Below are 16005 nucleotides of genomic sequence, written 5' to 3'. Positions count from 1 at the left end.
GGCGGTGGTGGAGTGCGATTACATATCTGCAACCACTAGCAGTCATGTCTGTAAACACTATCAGTCATATCTATAACCACTACATCAGCTGTAACCACTAGCAGTCATATCTTGTAACCACATAGCAGTCATATCTATAACCACTAGAGTCATATCTGTAACCACTAGGTCATCATTTCTGTAACCACTAGCAGTCATGTCTGTACACCACTAGCAGTCATATCTATAACCACTAGCAGTCATGTCTGTAACCACTAGCATCATATCTGTAACCACAGCCTCTAACCACAGCAGTCATATCTGTAACCACTAGGCAGTCATATCTGCAAACTCACATCAGTCATGTCTGTAACCACTAGCAGTCATAATCTATAAACCACTAGCAGTCATGTTCTGTAACCACTAAGCATGTCACGTCGTGTAAACCACCTAGGAGTCATATCTGTAACCACTGCAGTCATGTCTGTAACCACTAGGAGTCATATCTTAACCACTAGCAGTCCATATCTATAACCACCAGCAGTCATATCTTAACCACTAGCAGTCATATCTGTAACCAATTAGCAGTTAAATCTGTAACCACTAGCAGTCATATCTAAAGCCACTAGCATCATATCTGTAACCAAACAGTTAAATCTGTAACCACTGCAGTCTATGTTCTGTAACCCACTCAGCGTCATTTCGTGTAAACCACTAGCAGTCATATCTGTAACCATAGCCTCTAAACACTAGCAGTCATATCTGAACCACTAGCAGTCAAGATCTAAACCACTATCAGTCTGTAACCACTAGCAGTCATACTGCTGAACCACTAGCAGTCATGTCTGTAAACCACTAGCAGTCATATCGTAAACCACTAAGCAGTCATATCTGAACCACTAGCAGTCATGTCTGTAACCACTAGCATCATATCTGTAACCACTAGCAGTCATATCTAACAACTAGCAATCATTTCTGTAACCACTAGCAGTCATATCTATAACCATATCAGACCATATCTGTAACCACTAGCAGTCATATCTGTAACCACTAGCAGTCATATCTGTAACCACTAGCAATATCTATAACCACTAGCATCATATATGTAACAACTAGCAGTAAAATCATACTGAGAAAAGTTTTTGGGCAGATTAGTTCTACAGGGAATGTTCACCTATAGTATGCTTCAGGATATATTCACATTATGTTAATAGTTCTGCCTTCAAATATTCATCTGGATCTCAAATCAAAACAAACTTTATTTGTTACTCGCGCTGATAAAACAGGTGTCGACTTACCGTGAAACTGCTTACTCACAAAGCCTTTAAAAAACAAAATCAGATTCAAGAAATAGCAACAAAAAATAAAATATAATAGTAAAAAATTATAAAAAGTAACACAATAAAATAACAATAACGAGGAAAACAGGGGCTACCGGTACAAAGTAAATGTGCGGGGGTACAGGTTAGTCGAGGTAATTTGTACATGCAGGTAGGGGTAAAGTGACTATGCATAGATAATAAACAGCGAGTAGCATCAGTTTAAAAACAAATGGGGGGGGGGGGGTGTCAATGCAAATAGTCCGGGTGGCCATTTGATTCATTGTTGGGCAGGCACAGTACCAGGTTTGTAGTCCACTAACCTGAGGCATCTATGACAGATGTGTCCGCTCCATGGGCCAGCATGACTGCCAGACATTCAGTTTGACCACGGGTGGCAGCCACATGGAGACTGTATGGGGAGAGAGAGACAGCACAGAGCAACAACATGATCAGTCTAACAGAAGGGAGATTCAACAGGTCATTGGATGAATAAACAGAAAGTACAGCAATCAATTCTGAAAAAAGAAATCCCTACAATTCCTTCTACAAAAAGAAAATAAAGGTCATTGACATCGGTCAATTTAATTTTCACTGGCTAGATCTGCTTCTTTAAGGTGGAAACATCAAGAAAAGGTTAAGTAGTGTGGGGACTATTGAATTCTGTGCTAGAGAATGAGTTTATTCAGCATTCGCCAATGTACTGATTATGTTCTGAGCTTTGCCTTTCGCATGTGTTGTTAGAACAGGGTTAGTGCACTGCTGTGGATCAATGAGCATTGCTCTCTAGGCCATCACGCAGACTCACAGAGCTAACACACACAGAGCTAACACAGGCAGCCGGGTGACCCATAGGACCACTCCACTGAAGAACATGAAAACAGAGCAATTACCACTGCTATAGAGGATGTCTTCACTACACTGAACAGACCTTGAAACAGGAAACAGCATAGCAGATTTGGAAGAGAAAGCAAAACCATTTCTTCCAAATAGTTGTTGTCACCTATTTAATGAACAGGGATTATCTAATATAGGAATACTGAGATAAGCAAGTGTTTAGACTATTTCATTGACCTTTCTCATGAAATGTATTCCCCTCAGAATGGAAAGCAATTTAAAACACACTTGCCTGAAGAACATGTTTGATATGCCTGGCACAGACCGATAACTTTCAGGAGTAATTCAGTATTCTACAACAGCTTCCTCAGATAGCCCATATTTCAACACCAATTACACTTCCTCAAGTACATCAACTGCAAGGTCCATGCAGGGAATTGTAATCTGCTTTACCAAATTTCTATCAGCATGTTAAATGTGCAACCAGAGGGAAAAAACTCTAGACCACCTTTACTCCACGCACAGAGATGCATACAAAGCTCTCCCTCGCCCTTCATTTGGCAAATCTGACCATAATTATATCCTCCTGATTCCTGCTTACAAGCAAAAATTAAAGTAGGAAGCACCAGTGACTCGGTCAATAAAAAAGTGGTCAGATGAAGCAGATGCTAAGCTACAGGACTGTTTTGCGAGCACAGACTGGAATATGTTCTGGGATTCTTCCGATGGCATTGAGGAGCACGCCACATCAGTCATTGGCTTCATCAATAAGTGCATCGATGACGTCGTCCCCACAGTGGCCGTACGTATATACCCCAACCAGAAGCAATGTATTACAGGCAAACATCCGCATTGAGCTAAAGGCTAGAGCTGCCACTTTCAAGGAGCGGGACTTTAACCTGGAAGCTTATAAGAAATCCTGCAATGCCCTCTGACGAACCATCAAACAGGCAAAGTGTCAATACAGGACTAAGATCGAATCGTACTACACCGGCTCTGAAGCTCGTCGGATGTGGCAGGGCTTGCAAACAATTACAGACTACCAAGGGAAGCACACTCGAGAGCTGCCCAGTGACACCAGACGAGCAAAACTACTTCTATGCTCGCTTTGAGGGAAATAACACTAAAACATGCATGAGAGCACCAGCTGTTCTGGACGACTGTGTGATCACACCCTCCACAGCCAATGTGAGTAAGACCTTTAAACAGGTCAACATTCACAAGACGGATTACCAGAACGTGTACTGTGAGCATGCGCAACTAAATGGCAAATGTCTTCACTGACATTGTCTTCATTTTGTCTTCATTTTCAACCTCTCCCTGTCCAAGTGTGTAATACCAACATGCTTTAAGCACACCACCATAGTCCCTGTGCCCAAGAACACTAAGGTAACCTGCCGAAATGACTACCGACCCATAGCACTTACGTCTGTAGCCCTGAAGTGCTTTGAAAGGATGGTCATGGCTCACATCAACACCATTATCCCGGAAACCCTAGACCCACCCCAATATGCATACCGCCCTAACAGATCCACAGATGATGCAATCTCTATTGCACTCCACAATGCCCTTTCCCACCTGGACAAAAGGAACACCTATGTGAGAATGCTGTTCATTGACTACAGCTCAGCATTCAACACCATAGTGCCCTCAAAGCTCCCTGTTCACTCATGACTGCACAGTCAGACACGACTCCAACACCATCATTAATTTTGCTGATGACACAACAGTGGTAGGCCTGATCACCGACAATGACGAGACACCCTACAGGGAGGAGGTCAGACCCCTTGCCGTGTGGTGCCAGGACAACAACCTCTCCCTCAACGTGATCAAGACAAAGGAGATGATCGTGGACTACAGGATAAAGAGGACCGAGCATGCCCCCATTCTCATTGACGGGGCTGCAGTGGAGTAGGTTGAGAGCTTCAAGTTCATTGGTGTACACATCACCAACAAACTAAAATGGTCCAAGCACACCAAGACAGTCGTGAAGAGGGCACGACAAAACCTATTCCCCCTCAGGAGACTGAAAAGATTTGGCATGGGTTCTCAGATCGTCAAAAGGTTCTACAGCTGCACCATCGAGAGCATCCTGACTGGTTGCATCACTGCCTGGTATGGCAACTGCTCGGCCTCCGACCGCAAGGCACTATAGAGGGTAGTGCGTACGGGCCAGTACATCACTGGGACCAAGCTTCCTGCCATCCAGGACCTCTATACCAGGTGGTGTCAGAGGAAGGCCCTAAAAATTGTCAAAGACTCCAGTCACCCTAGTCATAGACTGTTCTCTCTGCTACTTGCACATGATCATCTGATGATTTATCACTCCAGTGTTAATCTGCTAAATTGTAATTATTCGCTCCTATGGCCTATTTATTGCCTACCTCCTCATGCCTTTTGCACACAATGTATATAGACTCATTTTTTCCCTACTGTGTTATTGACTTGTTTATTGTTTACTCCATGTGTAACTCTGTGTTGTTGTCTGTTCACACTGCTATGCTTTATCTTGGCCAGGTCGCAGTTGTGAATGAGAACTTGTTCTCAACTAGCCTACCTGGTTAAATAAAGGTTAAATAATTTTTTTTATTTTTTAAACACCGCATGGCAAGCGGTACCGGAGAGTCTAGGTCCAAGAGGCTTCTAAATAGCTTCTAGCCCCAAGCCATAAAACTCCTGAACATCTAATTAAATGACTACACAGACTATTTGCATTGCCCCCCCCCCGTCTTTTACACCGCTGCTACTCTCTGTTATTATCTATGCATAGTCACTTTAATAACTCTACCTACATGTACATATTACCTCAATTACCTCGACTAACCGGTGCCCGCGCACATTGACTCTGTACCGGTACGCCCTGTATATAGCCCCGCTATTGTTATTTTACTGCTGCTCTTCAACTACTTGTTACTTTTATTTCTTATTCTTATTCGTATTTTTAAACCACATTGTTGGTTAGGGGCTTTTAAGTAAGCATTTCACTGTAAGGTCTACACCTGTTGTATTCGGCGCATGTGACTAATACAATTGAATTTGATTTTATATTATGATTCATTTATAATAACAAGCACTAGTGGAAGGACACAATTTAACTCCTAGAAGACAATAAATCAGTATTAATTAATGATGATGTCTTTGTTCTTGCAATAACACATCATGCAATGAATGGAATTAGGCACATTTTCCTAATGATTCAGACTACATTGGTGACGTGCATGATTCCTGTGTTTTTGTCTAATTGTCTGTGTGTGTGCATGTGTGTTTTGTAATAATAATCATGAAATGTATTGTGCTTTTAGACACCAGCAGTTTCCATACATTCCAATCATTATCCACAAATTCTCCATGGTGACACTGGCTGTTTACGAAGCATGTTGGCATTTATTGGGATGACTCATGTATTGGAGGCAGCTCTGCAGGGTAGTCACTAGCCATACAATCTGAGTTTAACCTTAATTAACCACACTGCTAACTTAATTCCTAATTTTTGTTTTCATGATTTTTAACAACAATTTTTAACAATATATAGCCAATTTTGACCCATCTAGAGGAAATCGCTCAGTGCTGCCTCTAGGACAAGATTCATCCCAATAAAAGTCAACCTGCATTTGGGAATGCCATGCCAGTCAGTGTGTGTCCTTCTGGGAAACCTGGGAAGGTCAGGGATGTAAACAATGGTCTCTTCGTACGGGTGACTTAAAAGACACATTGTGTGGCTGCCCATTGTGAGCGATTCCCCCTCAAAGTAAATCACTAAATATATTTAGGTCAGTGGTGTTGACTTTCACTAGTCTCTGGCAGTGCAGCTCTATCTGTAGCAGTCAGAAAGAGGTCAAACATGAACATTATCAGGTCCAGTTAGGAAGCATGGCGGTCACATCCATTCAGAGCCTATAGAAATCAGGAAAATATCAGGACACAATCATGCTGTGTGATAATTGGGAGCTTCTTAAACACACAAAGGAGACCATGCCTACTGTACATTATGGGAATTGTATATATTTTTTATAGGTTATCAATGAAAGGCCATTGACCATCACAGGTCTGTGCACATGGAGTAAGACACTGAAATAGAACAGGAATTCCTGTTGACATTCATACGTGTTACAATATAATGCAATTTAGCTTTTTTATATTTCTATTGTGCTATACTTAGCAACTCAGTGTCGGTGCAGTCAATAAGAACCAGTGATTTGCCTAACTAAAAAAATATATATATATACTTTCTCTAACCATGATAAAATCTCAAACTAATCTAACTCCACATGACTGATTCCTCCTTCAACAGAAGTCGTCTCAAGGTACTGTATCTAGGGCAGTTCAGTTCAGTACAGTAGCATCTCCAATAGTGACAAGGACTATGGCTTATCGATCTGAACAGTTGCCTGGGGGCAATTCTATCACTATCAACTATTGTAGATGTGTCATCATAGAATTTTGAGGGAATATCTAAGTACTGTAACTTCACTGCTGCACTGAAACGGTATCAATATTGGAATGTTAGATGTTTCAGGGAAGATGAGCAGAAATGTGATTGATTTTAACAATAAACATTACTATACTGATATTCCACAATGTCCCTTAATTCAGTTTGCACAACACACATCCTAAGCGGTCCCAATTCCCTGTTTCTAATCTGTGTCTGACCAAACCCTGTCCCTCAACCCTTGATACTCACGCTGACTTGCCCTCACTGTCCAGTTTGAATGAGCTGGCTCCTTTCTTGGTGAGGAGGGAGGCCACCTTCTCTACCTCCCCATGTTCCACAGCTGCCATGAGGCGCTCATCATTTTTGCTCCATTCATGGGCCTGAGGAGAGAGAGATATAAAACATTACAGAGGTTAATGCTTCTCATTCACAGTTGAATATATCTATTACTGAATCATTACTGTTCAAATCCTGTGTGGCGAAAACCACAGCCCCTTACCCGTTGTAGACAATTAGCATAAAAGATGAAAGACGTCATAGCTGTTCGTTGGTTTTACTCCACCGTGAACCTGACGCAATTCAGCCTGTGAACGCGGCCAGCCATGTCTCTCTGGTAACCTCTAGTATAGAGGGTGATTATCCTATTTAGGCTTAATCCTTAAGTAGGGAGCTTCCCATTACATAACCTGAGGAACACACATTTCATTAGGCATGCTGCACCAGGGCTCTGTTTCAACACCATCAACAGAAGATTGTTTCACTTTCAACATATTTTCAACCTTGAAGACCGTGGCCAGTCATGACACGACAGTCATTCAGTTTGAAACGCTTTTGCTTATCCTTTGCTTTCTCACCTGAAAGCATTGGATCATATTTCTGTGATAACACAATGCCTAGGGAAGCCAGCATCCCCCTGCACCTAAACCATGAAATCAATTCCTCAAATGAAAGCTTCTCTGCAGAGATTTACATGGGCATGAATTTCACCAGAGCCCATGAACGTTTGAAATGCACCGAAAATGACTAATGTCCTAAACTCAGTTGCAGTCCATTTTCACAACGAATTTCCCTCATTTGTAATCCTGACTGACTGTCAAGATGTACAGGGCTCCAGCCTGACCTCATAGTGGGGGCTGTGTGTTCCTTCTGGAGGTTACTGGCTGGCCTCACTGACTCTGTCCTACCCTGCCTGGCATGCTCATACACACAGGCTTGATTATAGCAGCCATGCACCCATTCACTTCCATCTATTCGTAGGGTTAAGGCACTGGCTTAACTGTTAGGATGATGGGAGGCTCAGTCTGAAAGAGAAGAGTTATGAACCGGGGGAAAGAGTATCTATTCTCTCCACGCACACACGTGCACGCACGCGCACGCGCGCACGCACGCACGCACGCACACAGACAGACAGACAGACAGACAGACAGACAGACAGACAGACAGACATGACAGACAGACAGACAGACAGACAGACAGACAGACAGACAGACGACAGACAGACAGACAGACAGACAGACGACAGACAGACAGACAGACAGACAGACAGACAGACAGACAGACAGACAGACAGACAGACAGACAGACAGACAGACAGACAGACAGACAGACAGACAGACAGCAGACAGACAGACAGACAGACAGACAGACAGACAGACAGCAGACAGACAGACAGACAGACAGACAGACAGACAGCAAGACAGGACAGACAGAACAGACAGACAGACAGACAGACAGACAGACAGACAGACAGAGAAAGGAGGAGGAGGGAAAGTAAGGTGCATGACGCATGTACTGAGCTTTACAAATCTGACATCTTAATTTGATCACTCTTTTGTCACATAGAATTTTCCTGCACGGCAGGAAATGCAAAATCTAAAGTTTGTAATTTCCACTTAAAAATGTGCTCTAATGACTTGATTTGCCCCAACCCCTACAAAAATGTAATAATCCACATAATAATTTACGTTTCCAGTTGCTGCAGGATTATTTTCCTGCTGTGAGAAGCAGGGTCAAATTAAGATAGTGCACCTGTATGTGCTCCTTTGAAATAAACTGTCTGGTCTGGTAGCTCGCATCAATTCAGTTTTTTTTAGGGCCATGATCCTTCAATAGAAGTGTCATCATAAGTCAAGATTTCTATAATAGACAGATATTTCACAAGGCCAAGAGGTTTTGAAGTATATGAATGGTAGGAGATGCTATTCCATGGTGTCCTTTCCTAAGCTATTTCAAAGTTAAGCTATGTTGTTAGTTCTTATGGGTTCTACCATCTCTACACTGCCACGTGAGTGTAGTGTAGAGGTATGCATAGATCACCTGCAGAAAGAGCAGAGGGGTAGGGCTGTGATGGGTATTGAATAACCATGTAACTGACGGTTACGGATAAAGACCGCCATGAAAATAAAATAACAGTCAAAACCGTTTAAATAGGCCTACTTAAAAAGAAAAAATTTATTAACATGTAGATAAACTTGACCTAATAGCGGGAGTGTTTACTAATTATTATAAGCAATTGATTTGCTAACTTAATCTGTCTACATCTCCTCCTCTTTCCAACATTTGTTTGATGCACCAGCAGCTAATCCATTAGTATACGGACTGGTATACAGTCTGTTATAAACTGGGTGGTTCGAGCCCTGAATGCTGATTGGCTGACAGAAATGGTATATCAGACGAATACCATGGGTATGAAAAAAACATAGATTTTTACTGCTCTAATTACGTTGGTGCCCAGTCTATAATAGCATTAAGCTATTAACGGCTAAGGGCTGTGTCCAGGAACTTTGCGTTACGTCGTGCCTAAGAACAGCCCTTACCCGTGGTATATTGGCCATATACCACACCTCCTTGGGCCTTATTGCTTAAATATACCACGGTTGTCAGCCAATCAGCATTCAGTGCTCAAACCACCTAGTATATACCGTAATTGCTGGACTATTAAGCGCACCTGAATATAAGCCGTACCCACTGAATTTTTTAAAAATATGTATTTTGTACATAAATAAACCGCACATGTCTATAAGCCGCAAGTGCCTACCGGTACATTGAAACAAATGAACTTTACACAGCCTTTAAACGAAACACGGCTTGTAACAAAAATAAAATAGGCTTTTAAACGAAACACGGTTTGTAACAAAAATAAATAGGCTTTAACGAAACACGGCTTGTAACAAAAATAAAAAAAATAGCAGTAAACAGTAGCCTACCAAGAAAGTCAAACTTCATTGCGGTGGCGATTGTTTTGGCTTTCAGTCGGATCTGCACAGTTGAAACACCTCGGCCGTCTGCTCTCTGTGTGTTGACCCAGTCTTCAAGCTCATTTTCTAGTTCGGGCCATCTGCTTTTCTTCTCTGAAAGCTTTTGTTGTCTTTTTGCACTGAGTCAGTTCCTCACGCTGCTGTTTCCAACGTCTTATCATCGACTCATTAAGGCCAAGCTCCCGTGKKGCAGCTCTATTTCCTTTTCCAACAGCCAGATCGATCGCCTTCAACTTGAAAGCTGCATCATATGCATTTCTCCGTGTCTTTGCCATGATGAGGGTGACAAAATTACTACCGTAATCAGAATGATGCAATTGATGGGAGTTTGAGCGCGCTCGATTTACGTGACGGTGCTCAGTTTTTTGGCGGCGTGAATCTTGTGAAGAAAAAAAATAATCTAAATTACCCGCGTCATTGTATAAACCGCGAGGTCCATAGCGTGGGAAAAAAGTAGCGGCTTATAGTCCGGAAATTACGGTAATAGGCTATATATTATAGGCCTGCTAAAGTGAATATAGGCCTAGACCACCTGTGCTATAGGCAACTCTAAAAGACAGAAGAAAAAAATAAAATCAGTTGGAGTTTACCCTTATCAATAAGTGGTTGCACAAATTTAGATAAAGCACTCTCTCAAAATGTAGTGTCAACATAACCAGCATTGCTTTACTAAAATTGATCCAGTTGATCAATGGACACGTTGATCATTAGACTATGGACAGGCTGATCATTATGCTATTGACAGGTTGATCATTAGGCTATGGACAGGTTGATCATTAGGCTATGGACAGGCTGATCATTAGGCTATGGACAGGTTGATCATTAGCCTCCAGTATTTATGCTGCAGTAGTTTATGTGTCGGGGGCTAGGGTCAGTGTGTATATCTGGAGGACTTCTCCTGTCTTATCCGGTGTCCTGTGTGAATTTAAGCATGCTCTCTCTAATTCTCTCCTTCTCTCTTTCTCTCTCTCGGAGGACCTGAGCCCTAGGACCATGCGTCAGGACTACCTGGCATGATGACTCCTTGCTGTCCCCAGTCCACCTGGCCTTGCTGCTGCTCCAGTTTCAACTGTTCTGCCTGCGGCTATGGAACCCTGACCTGTTCACCGGACGTGCTACCTGTCCCAGACCTGCTGTTTTTCAACTCTCTAGAGACCGCAGGAGCGGTAGAGATACTCTTAATGATCGGCTATGAAAAGCCAACTGACATTTACTCCTGAGGTGCTGACTTGCGCACTCTCGATAACTACTGTGATTATTATTATTTGACCATGCTGGTCATTTATGAACATTTGAACATCTTGGCCATGTTCTGTTATAATCTCTACCCGGCACAGCCAGAAGAGGACTGGTCACCCCTCATAGCCTGGTTCCTCTCTAGGTTTCTTCCTAGGTTTTGGCCTTTCTAGGGAGTTTTTCCTAGCCACCGTGCTTCTACACCTGCATTGCTTGCAACATCTTCACTGTGACCTCAATGCGTCATCAGTCTGTTCTTCTCAAAAAATCACAAAGGCTGCCTGCTGGTGACAGGAGGTTGAGAGCACTAGGCAGAAGGGGACGGGGCGGGGCATGAAGCGGTTCTTGGGGCGAGGGCCGGTAATACGACATGGTGGGGTTTCTGGAGGCAGGGCTGGCGGGGGATGAGGGACAAGACGGGGGGGGGGACGGCGACCTCTCGGGCTGGCGGTTAGGCTGGTTTCTGTACAGGCACTTTGAGAATCAGCTGATGTACGAAGGGCTATATAAATAATTTGATTTGATTTTTTTTTGATTTGATTTCAATAAGGACCTATGGACAGGTTATTATTAGGGGCTATGGACAGGCTGATCATTATGCTATAAGGACAGAGCTTGATCATTAGACTATAGACAGCTGATTCATTTATGCTACGACAGCTGATCATAGGCTATTGACAGGTATCCTCGAGCACCAGGAGGCACAAAACAAACGACACACCAAACAAAGAAGCAGCGGATCGAAGGGAAGAGAGAAGAAGCGGTACCCGAGCAGCCAAGAACCAACCACTCAGACGAACAACCCAACAAGACGCAAAACCACGCACGCAGACACTGAGACCCTGCCTACCGACTACAAGCCCTCAGTCCAGCCTCTCTCAGCCGATTGCGGACAGTCTGAGCACTGATGAGGATTGTGCGTCCTGGTGTAACTCGGGCAGTTGTTAGTTGCCAATCCCTGCGACCTGTCCAGTAAGTGTGTATTGTTCGATGCTACCGATCCTGTGCCGCGTGTTGCTACATCATCCACCTGCGAGGATGATGCAGCTGTCCGTCCTGTCTCTTTTAGCGCTGTCTTAGGCATCCCACCAGTACGACTTGGCAATTTATTGCCCTGGCCACATCTGCAGTCCTCATGCCTCCTTGCAGCATGCCTAAGGCACGTCCACGCAGATGAGCAGGGACCCCTGGGCATCTTTCTCTTTGGTGTTTTTCAGAGCAGTAGAAAGGCCTTTTTAGTGTGTCCTAAGTTTTCATAACTGTGACCCTTAATTGCCTACCGTTCTGTTAAGATTTAGATGTCTTAACGACCGTTCCACAGGTGCATGTTCATTAATTGTGGTATGGTTTCATTGAAAAGCCATGGGAAACGGTGTTTATAACCCTTTACAATGAAGATCTGTGATAGTATTTGGATTTTTATGAATTATCTTTTGAAGAACAGGGTCCTTATTGAAAAAAGGGAACGTTTTTGCTGAGTTTTACAATGGTGTATGAAACCTGGAAGGACACAATGTTATAACTATACACACGCATTGAATTTTTAGCATTTAATGTTTTTTACTTACAGTCAATAGTACAAACAACAGAACATATAACTCACAACTCCGCCTGAAAATTAAAAAATATATATATTTAACTTTATTTAAACTTAGGCAACGTCAGTTTTAAGAACTAAATTCTTATTTACAATGACAGCCTACCGGCGAACAGTGGGTAACTGCCTTGTTCAGGATCATAGATAGAACAACAGATTTTTACCTTACCTTGTCAGCTCGGGGATTCGATTCCAGCAACCTTTTTGGTTAGCTGACCCAAACACTCTAACCACCTAGGCTAACTTGCCGCGCCCCTGTCTGGTGTATATGTTTTTCACTTTTTCTTCTGCGTTTTCGTCATACTTAAAGAAACATTAGAATGATGGTGAAGTAACTGTCATTTTTACAAACGCTATGTTAAAATTAAAATAGGTTAAAGAATTTTGTTAAACACAATAGAAATACGGAACCAGTGGAACACATTATATCTGCTGTGTTGTGAGCCAGTTACAGTTACGTAGCGTGTTTTTTTTTGAATGAAAAACAGCATAAAAAGGAGACACATTGCACCACTTTCTTATTTATCCTATTCTTACGGTGAATCGTTGTCAGGTCGTCCAAACAGAGAGTGTGTGTGGATTCCAATTCAAAACCTTAAATGTGCCGGCTAGTGCGACACACAAACACACTTCCCTCCCTCTCCACGAAGACACAGCACAGACACACATTGCAGCAAAAACATAACTTCTCTGTCCTTTTTCACTCATAGATACTAAGATGACACCACCACTTCTCCAATCTCACTAAGCTGCCTATTTCTAGTCCCCACTGTTCCCTTTTTCCGTGCACCCCTCTCCTCTCCATGCTTATACACCACTCCCCCCACCTTTCTCTCTCTTTCTTCACTTTCTCTGTCTTCCCCTTCGCGACCAGTTTGCTTTTTCCACTCTCTACTTTATAATTCTCCCTCTCTCAGCCATTTTTTTATTTTCACTTTCTTTTCACAAAACTCCCTCCTCTTCTCTGGACCCTCTTAACCTGTATGCCACCTCCCTCCCCATTTCTTCCCTCACACATTTGCCCTCATTTTTCCTCTCCCTATCTCATTTTGCACCCTCTTATTGTTCACCGTGTGGGGGAGCCCCGCATGATGTGATTGAGTGCTGACGAGGACACTGTTCACGGTGAGAGACCCCATTTGAACTACTTCCAGGGCCCAAGCCTAACCCCCCCCCAGGGTTTTTGTGACCTTGTCTACCAATTGAAATCATGCTGCAAGGTCCCTGTGTGTGGCCCCTTACTTCCTCTATATAATATTCCTGCCCGTTGCAGTGTGTGTCACAGAGTACCGTCCCAGGTGTTCAGCACATAAGATGAAATGCATAACACAATTAAACACATAAGCACACATACATACACATACGTAACCTATCTGACAAGCATGCAACCAACAACAAAAAAACGATTCATCCATCCGACACACACGCACAAAACACAGCCCTCCTCATTGCTACCCTCTAAGATTGGGGATTTGTAAACTTGACGTGTGGGGAAACTGAGATTGGAGTAAAGCAACGCTAAGGATTGGGTTTAAACTTGACGTGGTAAACTGTCTCATTAGACAGGCATGTCATGGAGTTAAAGTAGTGTTATTTGGAAGCTGCGGAGAGATGGAGAGGGGAGAACAGTCTATGACTAGCGGGGGTTTTGACTGTGGAATGGTTCTATTGACAATTTTTAGAGGAGGCCCGGTACGCACTCTGAACCACCAGGCAGGCCACTAGCTGGCTATTATTAGAATGGAGCGTCCCCACACTGAGCCCACGAATGTCAAGGAAGTGCCGTCAACTAGGTGAGGAGAAAGGACAACGTCAGGGTCTAACCATGTCAGGCCGTACACCCACGCTCACCGCCATGTGAGTTTGTTCCTTTTACTGTACGTACTGGCCTGTGTGTGAGCGCACTGTTGACACCGGCGTACAATTAGTATGATCTCTTTCCAGTTAGATGTCCTGTGAAACACACATCTGCCTGTTATGATGTGTGGGTAATTGCATTGCATGGAGTGGTGGAGGTCCCGTGTGCGTATGCTTTTACTTTTGGGTGCCATCAGCTTTGTATTGTGTCAGCTGTTTTTTAAGTGTGTTTGCATGTGTGTGTATTGGTTTCTTGCTGTATGTCCTCGAGGTGTGCAGTGTGTATGCATTGTCTATGTCCATTGTATCCGAGTCGGACAATACCCAGGCCAGTTAATTGGACACCCTGTCATAACGCATGAGCAAAAAAGACTTATATCAAATAAATGGCAAAGTCAGGTTACATGCTATCCCTGACTATGATTGTATGCTCCAAAAATGTTTATTTGTCAAGATCTGTAGCGTAGTTACAATTGCTCAATGAATAAAAGACATTCATTCTTTTTTTTGGTTAACAAGTTGTTTTTTTGTTTTTCTCAAATCAAAAAATAGATACATGTCTGGCAAGCCTGACCAGAAAAAAGAATAATATTGGCGCTTTCAACCCCTGTGTTCTATGTATCTAAATTGGCTCATTTTACCCTTTTTTCTACAGATAAGTACGGCACTTGGAAAAGCCCTATTGTCCCTACACTAGTTAGATCGTTTTCTAGTTGTCTCGCTTCGGCACGTTTGGTGTCACGCGTATTTGTGAAATAACGGAGGGCTTTAAAAGATAGAAAACTAGAACCCCCAGAAGTAATTTGTATCGCCGTTCAGCGGTGGTCGTCTATCCTTCATCGATCGCGTGGTCTTCGGTAGTGTTTTGCCTGCCCCATCTGGGTCCTTGGAGACCGAGTCTCTCTTTTATGTGTTTTAATGGGGGTCATAGCATAACATCTGAATAACTTTATACACACACCAATCACATGAACTAGTGACACAGAGCTCTCAAGCACCTTTAAGCCTAACATACAACAATCGCGTCTAATTGCCCCGTTGCCTCTGTCAATAGACCATGGGGAGCGATGCGCGGCGTTCTCTTTTTCCTGTGTGAAAGACTCTCACACGAACCACTCAACAAGTCATCACCAATTTTGTCTATCTGAGCAATCGAGCACTAATGTAGACGCACCAGAGCAGCGTATCGAGCACAATCTAGAGTTACCGGCCAATCTCCACAAAGAAGAAACGGACTGACATTGTGTCAGGCTAATTAGTATGTACCTTTCTTTTCTCCTCGCATACCGCAATCGCGGTCCATGTCTCCAACGCTTTCAAATCACGTTGCGTCCCCATTTAAAAACCTGGTGTGTATCAGGGGTTTTGAATTTAAGAGCTTACCACTGCGTCTATGTTTTTCACGATCATGGCCGAAAGAGCAGGAAGCGATTATCAGAATAGGTGTTCTGGAGAAGGTCTTCTTGTTTAATCTCGGAGTCTCTAGCCCTC

The 16005-nt window shown here is 43.2% G+C and overlaps 1 protein-coding gene across 1 annotated transcript in view; it reads right to left on the bottom strand.

The window, feature by feature from the left end:
- The window catches only part of LOC111980679 (ankycorbin-like), an 81111-nt gene that overhangs the window by 30422 nt on the left and 34684 nt on the right, over positions 1-16005 (bottom strand). The window contains 2 exon segments of the mRNA XM_070449514.1: positions 1622-1710; positions 6817-6947. Of these exon segments, the coding sequence (XP_070305615.1) occupies positions 1622-1710; positions 6817-6947 (220 nt within the window).

This window comes from Salvelinus sp. IW2-2015, linkage group LG20, assembly GCF_002910315.2.
Source record: "Salvelinus sp. IW2-2015 linkage group LG20, ASM291031v2, whole genome shotgun sequence".
NCBI lineage: Eukaryota > Metazoa > Chordata > Actinopteri > Salmoniformes > Salmonidae > Salvelinus > Salvelinus sp. IW2-2015.
The sequence above is the reverse complement of the archived record's forward strand: the minus strand, read 5'-3'. Positions and strand labels throughout refer to the sequence as shown.